Source organism: Anopheles gambiae, chromosome 2, assembly GCF_943734735.2.
Source record: "Anopheles gambiae chromosome 2, idAnoGambNW_F1_1, whole genome shotgun sequence".
NCBI classification, from domain to species: Eukaryota; Metazoa; Arthropoda; class Insecta; order Diptera; family Culicidae; genus Anopheles; species Anopheles gambiae.
In genome coordinates this window covers 70,310,146-70,319,312 of record NC_064601.1, presented here as the reverse complement: position 1 = coordinate 70,319,312, position 9,167 = coordinate 70,310,146, and the positions used below count along the sequence as shown (strand labels likewise).

Here is a 9,167-nt window from a genome sequence, read left to right as displayed (position 1 = left end):
TCGTAGATTAACATTTCGAACACCTTTGCACACACGCTGAGTGAGGTTATGCCACGATAGTTTACAGCATCATTCTTACAGCCCTTCTTGTAGATGGGTGTCATCCAGGAAGATTTCCAAGTGGCAGGAAAGGTTCCACATCTCAGGGACTCCTTAAAAATCTTCATCAGCGAGGGAGCAAGCGCAGAAGCACACCACTTTAGGATAACGGCCGGTATGATGACCCAATCTGCGTTGTTGATGATTAGCAGGATTCGTGTTGTGTCAGAATCATCTTAGCCACGCAACCAGACGTTGCAGTCCGGTGAACGTTGAACGGAGGCTAAAAAGTTCGTTCGGAGCCACAGATTGTGTAGCCATGCAGATTGGTCGCTCCTCCAATTCGTCCATGGTGAATTCTTCTTGTCGAGGTTGATGAGTGTTCGTCCATTCCTCTGATGGTTGCGCCAGCCAGTCTTTCCGTGCCACCAAAGGGTTGAAGATTCCAGCTGATCCGCATCCATTCCTCGGCAGATGATGTCCGTAGGATTGTCCGTTCCGGGTACGTGCCTCCTCTTCTTGCCGTGAGTGATGTGTTGGATCTCGGACACCCGGTTAGCGATGAAAGTTTTCCAGCGTGACGGAGTTGCAGACAACCAATGCAGGACGATGGTTGAGTCAGACCAAAAGATGGTCTCGACCTGAAGCTTCAAGGTGTCTGACACTTCCTTGTACGAGTGTGCCAGTAGCAGTGCTGCAGAAAGCTTCAGTCGGGGTAAGCAAACATGCTTTTGCTTACGGGAGTCTGCTATTGGTGCCACTTTGGATTTTGCAGTGATGAGGTTGGTTATCACACGTCCATCAGTGTTGATCGAACACTCGGATGCATCACAAAAGCAATGCATTTGTAGATTCGTTGCTCTTTCGTCGGTTAAGAGCCAGCGTGGAATGTGGATCGTTTGCAGCATGGCCAACTTCTCGCGAAACAGGAGCCATCGGTTTTGTAGTGCTGTTGTTAACGGCTCGTCCCAGGCGATCTGACATCTCCACAGCTCTTGAAGGAACAGCATGTTAACAGCATAGCTTGGATGATAACTGGTCCAACCAGTCCGATTGGGTCGAATAGTTTTGCCACATCCGAAAGTGCGTTTCGTTTGGTGATGACGTTGTCTGCGTTCTAGCGTGGGATGTTGAACACAAAGGCGTCGGTGGAAATGTTCCACTCGATCGATGAGTTGCTGACATACTCGTTGACCCTTGGGAATGTTGTTTACGCCAGTCAGCAGTCCATGTAGAAGTCTCGTCCGAGGATGGTTGCCGTTTCGAGATAGGTGCTAGCTCCGACCTGAGATAGCACTTGGAGGGTTTTGGTGGCCAAATACGGAGCACGTGATGTGCCATAGGTGACGGTGTTGAGTTGGAACGTTCGTATCGGCTCGGTTGGAGAATTTCGCCACAGGATTTGTTGCAGCGGACGATCGATGGCAGCTATGTTGATTTGCCGGTACATCTTCTCGATGTCTGCTACCAGGGCCAATTTCGAGATTCTAAACCGCAATAGAATGGACATCAGGTTGTCTTGGATAGTGGGTCCAATCATCAGTGCATCGTTTAAAGATGTTCCGGTGTCTAATGCACACGAAGCGTCGAACACCACTGGGAGTTTAGTGGTGGTACTATCTGGTCGCACGATGCAGTGATGTGGAAGATAGTATGAGGGGGATGAAGATGTAGTATCGCTCTCGGCTAACTCTGTCATGTGCTGAAGCTCTGCGTACTCCTCGATGAACTGTGTGTAATCTGTCTTCAATGAGGCATTCGAGGATAGCCGACGTTCCAAGGCAAGGAACCGGCGTGTGGCTATCCCTTTCGAGTCTCCAAGAAGAGCCAGCTTCTCCTCTCGTTTCGGTAGCTGCACGATGAATCGACCGTCGGTGTCACTAGTGGTCGTGGCTGCGAACTGTTTCTCACAGTTGCTCTTCTCGACGCATAATGTGCTGGTAGCTCGGCATGACTCTAGCTCCCGGAATTTGCTCAGCTGCTCTTCGATAATAGTACTGCAGACTAGTGATGGGTAAATTCAACAAAAATCCGGAATCGCTTCCGAATGACTCCGCCAAAATTGGAAGCGGTTCCGGAAGGTAGGTGCAATATATATAAATATATATATATATATATATATATATATATATATATATATATATATATATATATATATATATATATATATATATATATATATATATATATATATATATATATATATATATATATATATATATATATATATATACATATATATATATATATATATATATATATATATATATATATATATATATATATATATATATATATATATATATATATATATATATATATATATATATATATATAGAAAAAAAATGAACCAAGTTAGGAGGTCAAGGAGCAATAGAACTATTACCGGAGGTGGGTTTGATAAAATACGAAACAACGAGGCAGACGTGTGTAATTATGGCAGTTTTGCACGGCTGTTTACATCAACTAACGTGTATGGTTTAGGCCGCACTTGTTTTTTACCGAATAACATGATGGCACATGGACAAGACAAAGAATATAACTATCAATCATCGGTCCACCTTTTATGAAAATAAAGATCAATAATAGTTTAATTCATAGTTTTTCCGTATATATACGGAGCAAACAATTGTTTTTGACTTTATTGTTTAAAACAAATACAAAAAAAAAAACTTCAGAGCAATAAATGAAGAAGACTATTTTTTTACTCTTAAGCTGTTTTTTTTAAATGAAATCATCGCTGATATCGGGAAATTAAAGCGCTTCAGAAGACTTCCGACTATTACAACAACTCCGACGGCTCGAACTGGCTCCGTCGGCTTCGACGGCACCGACGGCCCCAACGTCTCCAACCGGTTCCGTTGGCTCCAACGACTACGACGGCTCCGTCGGCTCCAACGACTACGACGGTTCCGACCGGCTCCGGACGGCTCCGTCGGCTCCGTCGGCTCCGGACGGCTCCGGACGGCTCCGTCGGTTCCAACTGCTACGACGGCTCCGACCGGCTGTATCAGATTTACTGCTAACAGTAGGTCACATCTAACTTAGCATTGCCAAAAGCCAGGTAAAAAGACGTTAACCACCAGAAGCGCAAGCGCATAGCCAGCAGCCAGGTAAAGAAACATTAAACACCAGAAGCGTAAACGTTCTCGTGTTTTACCCCAGAACATAAATAAGGAAAACGCGCCACATATAAACAATTAAACTTCCGTAAAACCCAGGTATAAACAGGTAAACGTTCGCTGCATCCACAATGCACGGATAGTTGATAAAACACAGGCACGCTAGGTATAATTTAAGAAACACCTGTAAAAAAAACCCAAACCCGGAAAACCAAACGAAAGCTCACATTTGACAAACATCTGGTTGCCAAATGTGTCACAACTTTCACACCATCTTTCTTATAAATAAAGCTCGAATTGATGGCAAAGTCAGTTCACCTTCCATAAACACGTAGATCACTCGTGTTCTGGTGCATCCCCCGTGGACAATTTGAGCAGTTTTTCTCCGGTTCCTCAACCCGCTCTGCCCCACTTCGCCCATGTATCTTGAATTGCTTGCAAGATTTCATATTGCCATCTCTTTTTAACACACGGATGAGTTTTTCTGCTTGGGTACCAACAACGATTTTCAATCCATATCATGAGGTATAAACACAGCTACCATGTATATACACAGTGGCCTACAAATGTATGCATGTATTGGTTGACATTGCAAGTGCGTCGGCGAAGGACAGACAAGTGTAAAGGAGCCGGTGTTAGAAAAACAAAGCAGAAGTGTATTAATCTATATTTTGTGCAGTTTTAGATCCAGATTATTTACGAGAGTACCATCAGCAATGGCTTCAAGATCATCCCAATATCGGAAGCGTCGTCGCTTTATGGAAGAAGTTGAGAGAGAAATAGACAATGAGATCAATAATATGGAAACTTCCTCACCTGTCATGGTGCCGGCATCGACGAGCAGGATGTTCAGTAAGTAACTAATATTGTGTTTTTAGAGTACTATTATACATGGAAAACAGAATTTTGTCGCAGTATATTGCCAATTGGTAATCAGCAGCTACGTTGATTCATATTCCGATCGCAATTTTAGGTTTTGCACCGCCATAGTTTCTGCATCGGTTCTGCACCGCCACCCACAATGGCAACATGAGGTTTTTTATGTTTAACCTTACTTAGGAAATCACGTCGTCGTTTTCTGGTTGGCAGTGTGAATCCAAATAATAAGTTTTTTTTTGCTTTTTAAATTGTTTTTTTGTAAAAACAGACAGCCACTTGAATTTGCCAAACATCCATCGTGGGAGACATGATGATGTTTTGTTCTTTAACGATACATTAGTAGGACTTTCTTTCTAGCAGCAAAGCAACTTCCGAAGGCTACGTTGGCTACGTGTGCTGAGACCAACATCCGTGGCCACTGCAGCTTGCTTCTCATCGTTTATTGGCGATTCCGTATCATCTCCCTGAACCCTGCCTGTTGCTGCTGAAGCGCGCCGTGACCAGCCGCAATCTGCACTGACGCTGGTGGGGTTGGAGGAAGTCTGGCTCGAAGCTTCTCTCGTCGGTTAGCGTTGCGTCGCTCGTTGCGGACGCGCCGAACAGTTTCAGGTTGTGTCTCTAAGATGGCCATCTCCTCTTCGTATTACTCAATGATCTGCGACGCCAGGGCAACTCGTTCATTGTCTCATGCTCCCTGTAGTTGAACCGTGATCCGCCTAGAAGCTTCGTAGATAAGGCTCCAGCTCTCGACCTCGCGACAGGTGAGGTTGGAGGGTGTCCGTCGAATCGAACCTGATCAACCATGGCCGACACGCTTCTGGATTTTGCAGCAAAGCGCGGGCACTCCAACAACACGTGTTCCTCGTCCTCCGAAACGCCGATGAACCACTGAGAGTCCGGGGACGGTCGTGAATCCTTTGCTAATAAGCATTCTCGTAAAAAAAATCTGTCCTGACCTGTTTAAGCCTGTGCCTGGGCCAGATGGAAGGTCGTGTCTCCGTGTTAATGCCAGTCGCTGACGGAAGGTGCTAATTTCATTTCATTGTTAACTGACTTTTTGTGCCATATATATGTGTTTAATTTAACTAATGCTATGTTTTTCTCTTTTGTTTCTTTACAGACGAATTGCATAGTACTGATAGCAACTTAGGTGGGAATGTAGAGTGTAGCTTTAGCATAGATGTAGATACTAACAATACTAACAATGACAGCGCTGCAACTGTTGACGAAAATAATTTGGATGATATAGAAGATGAACAGGAAGAATGTGCTGAAGATTTGTATGATGCTTATAACTATTTGAATGATTTTCAAAGTTTAAAAGAAGCTTTGAGATATTTGGCAATAATGAGTCATCTTTCTCGCAACTTTCACAACTTGCTTCTTGCAATTTTAAGAAAATTTGGTCATCCTGAACTTCCTAAAGATGGTCGTACTTTACTAAAAATTCCTAAAGTTAGCCAAGAAATTCAGCATATAGCAGGTGGACAAATGTGGTACTCAGGGATAGTAGTTGGCCTTGGAAATTATTTTAGGAATCATGTTCCAGAGGAAAATAAGTTTTCGTTACATATTTTTATTGATGGCCTTCCTCTCTTCAAAAGTAGTGCTACACAATTTTGGCCAATTCTTTTTAAAGTAAAAGAAATTCCCGATTGCCCGGTAATGATCGCAGGTGTATTTTGTGGTCAGAAAAAACCTACCGACTTAGAGCCTTATTTGCGACAGCTCGTAGATGAATTAAACAATTTGCAAGTAATAGGCATGCTGTTTGGAGAGAAAGTTGTAAAAATTTTTGCCAAGGCTTTTGTCACCGATACCCCTGCGCGGGCCTTTATAAAATCGGTAATGTACTTTCCGGCAAAACATGGGTGCACGAAGTGTACTCTCGTTGGAGAGTTTGTAAAACCGGAGCGCAAAGTAATATTTTGTTCACCACAACCTGCTCCACCACGTACTGATGAAAGTTTTCGACAAAGACACGATACAGAGCATCATAAACAAATTCGATCTCCTTTAGAAGAGATTGGTGGATTAGATATGATCAAAAGTTTTCCAACTTCTGATCGACTTCATCTTATCGATATTGGCAACACTCGTAAAATTTTGTACGGTCTTTTTCATCATAAATTTATAAGTTTTGTAATATGGTCTAGTGAACACAAGAAAAATGCCTCTCACTTTTTGATGAAAACGAAACTGCCGTCTGAAATACATCGACCATTTCGATCTCTTGACACTCTTCAGTTTTGGAAAGCAACTGAATTTAGGTCTTTCCTACACTATATTAGCCCTGTTATATATAAAGATTTTATGCACAGTGACGGCTTTAACCATTATTTGCTCTACTTTTGTGGCATAACTATTTTCTCATCGTCCGTATATAAAAATTTAAACCCGCTTGCAAAAAGAATGCTTCAACAATTTGTTGTTGATTTCCCACTGTACTCTGGTCGCACCCATATGAGCATCAATGTGCACAATCTTCTCCACGTATTTGATGACGTTGAAGAACTTGGTCCATTGGACGATTGGTCTTCTTATGATTATGAAAACTTTTTACAGTTTATTAAACGAGATGTTAAGACAGGTTCAAAATGTGTGGAACAAGTAGCGGGCAGATGCAAGTTATATGCCTCAATTAATGTACATCATGGACCCAAAGAAAAGAAATATCCTTGTTTGACTATAGATGGCTGTGGACTACATGTAACTGAAAGCTTTGTTTTAAAACCAAAATTTCGGGATCAATGGTTTTTAACAAAATCAAATGGTATAGTTAAATTTTTGAGAGCAGAAATCTCTCCGCAGAATTCGTTGGTTATCGTTGGAATCAAGTATGATAATAAGGAAAATTATTTTACGGCTAAATTTAAAGATAATGTATCTTTTGTAGCGATACAGTCTCGTGAACTGAACATTCATAAACTAAATTCTTATTCACCATCTACTATGGTGACACTTGACCTTAAGTCTATTAAATGTAAGTTAGTTGCCGTTAATTTACCCCCTCGTCCTCTTGTGTACTTTGATGTTGATGAATTTCAAGATTCTATGCCTCCATCTGTATTATTTTTTCCATTATTACACACTTTTCTTCCAAACTAACCATATTTTTTATCTTAAAATCATGATTGTGACTTGTTTTGTCTTAGTGTAAATTATAATGTTATTGATTTTTTCAAAGGTTTACGGGTTTATTTCAAAACTTTTGGTGGAGGGTATATCATAGTATGTATAATATTATGTTTTATATGTATATGTATTATGTAGAGGGTTTAGGTTGACAATGTATTACATCACATTTTGAAAGAGGGTATATCATAATTAAAGTATACACTAGTTTTCATTACAGAGTTAGCAGGGAAAGAAATTTGTTTAATCTACAGGAAACTTCATTGTAGTTTTTTTTTATTGAACAGATCAGCACGAATTGTCACATGTACATGAATTTAATAATAATTGTAACTGTTAGTGAAAAAACCCAAGAGATTCATTTCATGTTTGTTTATACTTTTTTATGTAAACACAATTATTTTTAGTAATTTGGACTTATTACTACGTTTAACGACAATGCCAATCTTTAAAACAAATTATCCAATCAACCTGTGATCCATAAGTAGTGTAACATCCACGACAGTTATAACTAAAATATTAGAACAGTTGATTGATCGTATGGTATCTTTTGATCATTCCGTACAAACACTAATCTCCAACATCTATTTTTTTTTTCTAATACTGCTCAACGTGTTTCGCATCCCATACGAGGATACATCGAGGAAAAGCTATCCCCTTACGTGACACGACACGACGTGACTGCGCTTAATATGGCATTTCTTCCAATCTCAACAGTTCCGCTTGTTTTTTAGATAAGAAGTAAGTTAACATTTATTGTTTCATTTCTTCATTTCTTTATTGATACATTTCAATTACTATATTCAGTAATAATGCAATCTTATCACTTTTTTACAGCTCTTTGGAACATTGCTCATAGAAAGGATTTATTTCGTAATTCTGTATAATGCATTTACACAACTCTAATAAGTGAGTATTATTTCATTTGAATTCTTTTTTGATAATCCAATTCTAATTAAATAGTTCGTCTAGATTATAACAGAGCTTCCACAAATTTTAAGAACTATAATCTACTTATCTTCTACTATTTACACACTACTTGATCTCGGCTTATGGCAACTAGACTTATTTATGAATTTGTTTCGTTTTAAATTATCACTATGATTTAATTTAAGCTGCATCCAATCTTTTAATATCTTATCCGAACAATTTCCTCCTAATTCTTGAATAACTAGTACTATATTTTTATATTTACACAAAGGTATTTTATCTCCTACTTTTGCTCTTCCTGTCCACGAACATTGCAGTAAAATGTTAGGCCCTAGTATTAAATGAAGAGCGTCACAAGCACGTTGTTTAAAATCGCCCTCTGCAATATTTAGTTTCACCCATTGCACAAATTCATCTAGGTACTCTTTTTTTTCAGCTTCTCCTCCAGAGCATTCATCTTCTCAATTGTCTCTACAGTGCAAAAGGTTGGCGAAGGGGTTTTATCCGTGGGGCTCAAGCAGGTGTTTTGATTCGCCAACAGTTGTTGCATCATCCCGGTCAGAACATCGAGCTTGTTGTTCATCACATCGTTCTGGACCTTTAGCTGAGCTACCATTCGGCGTAACATCATGCATTCTTTTGCCAAATCAGTTGGTACTGGCACGTTGTTGTTTTTGTCCTCCATCTAAAAAAGTTCGTTTTATATAGTTTCATAGAGTATTTAAACGTTTCCTATGAGTATTGTTTTACCTTGTGTATGCAAATCTATATCGACCAGTTGTCGCTTTTTTTGTCAAACAATGAGAAGCTCTACACGAAGTGAAACTAGTGAACAACACAATCTCTTAAATTCTTTGAATTCAAACGTGACATTTCATTTGGCCCCGAAAGAAAATTGATATCACAACTACATACATAAATACCCTCGTACCTCACCAATACATGTATATCAAGGTCGGCACGCGTACACTCACACACTCGCAAAAGCCTGTTCTCATATCCCCTAATTTTACCCTCAGTCCGAACAAAAACGTCCTCAGTTTTTCATATCCCAGGGTTCGG

General features: G+C 40.1%; 1 protein-coding gene across 5 annotated transcripts; it reads left to right on the top strand.

The window, feature by feature from the left end:
- Nucleotides 1-3,517: 3,517 nt before the first annotated feature.
- LOC4397703 (uncharacterized) lies at nucleotides 3,518-8,964 on the top strand. Of its 5 annotated transcripts, none has more exons than XM_061645736.1 (6): nucleotides 3,518-3,781; nucleotides 3,841-4,013; nucleotides 4,135-5,065; nucleotides 5,161-7,916; nucleotides 8,013-8,084; nucleotides 8,542-8,964. In XM_061645736.1, the coding sequence occupies exon 4, from the start codon at nucleotides 5,388-5,390 to the stop codon at nucleotides 7,146-7,148; it is 1,761 nt and encodes a 586-aa protein (XP_061501720.1). In that variant the 5' UTR covers nucleotides 3,518-3,781; nucleotides 3,841-4,013; nucleotides 4,135-5,065; nucleotides 5,161-5,387; the 3' UTR covers nucleotides 7,149-7,916; nucleotides 8,013-8,084; nucleotides 8,542-8,964. The 5 variants fall into 5 exon arrangements, with proteins under 5 accessions (XP_061501720.1, XP_061501721.1, XP_061501717.1 ...); XM_061645737.1 differs by having other exon boundaries at nucleotides 3,841-4,801; nucleotides 4,871-5,065; XM_061645733.1 differs by lacking the exon at nucleotides 4,135-5,065.
- The last annotated feature ends 203 nt before the right edge of the window (nucleotides 8,965-9,167 follow it).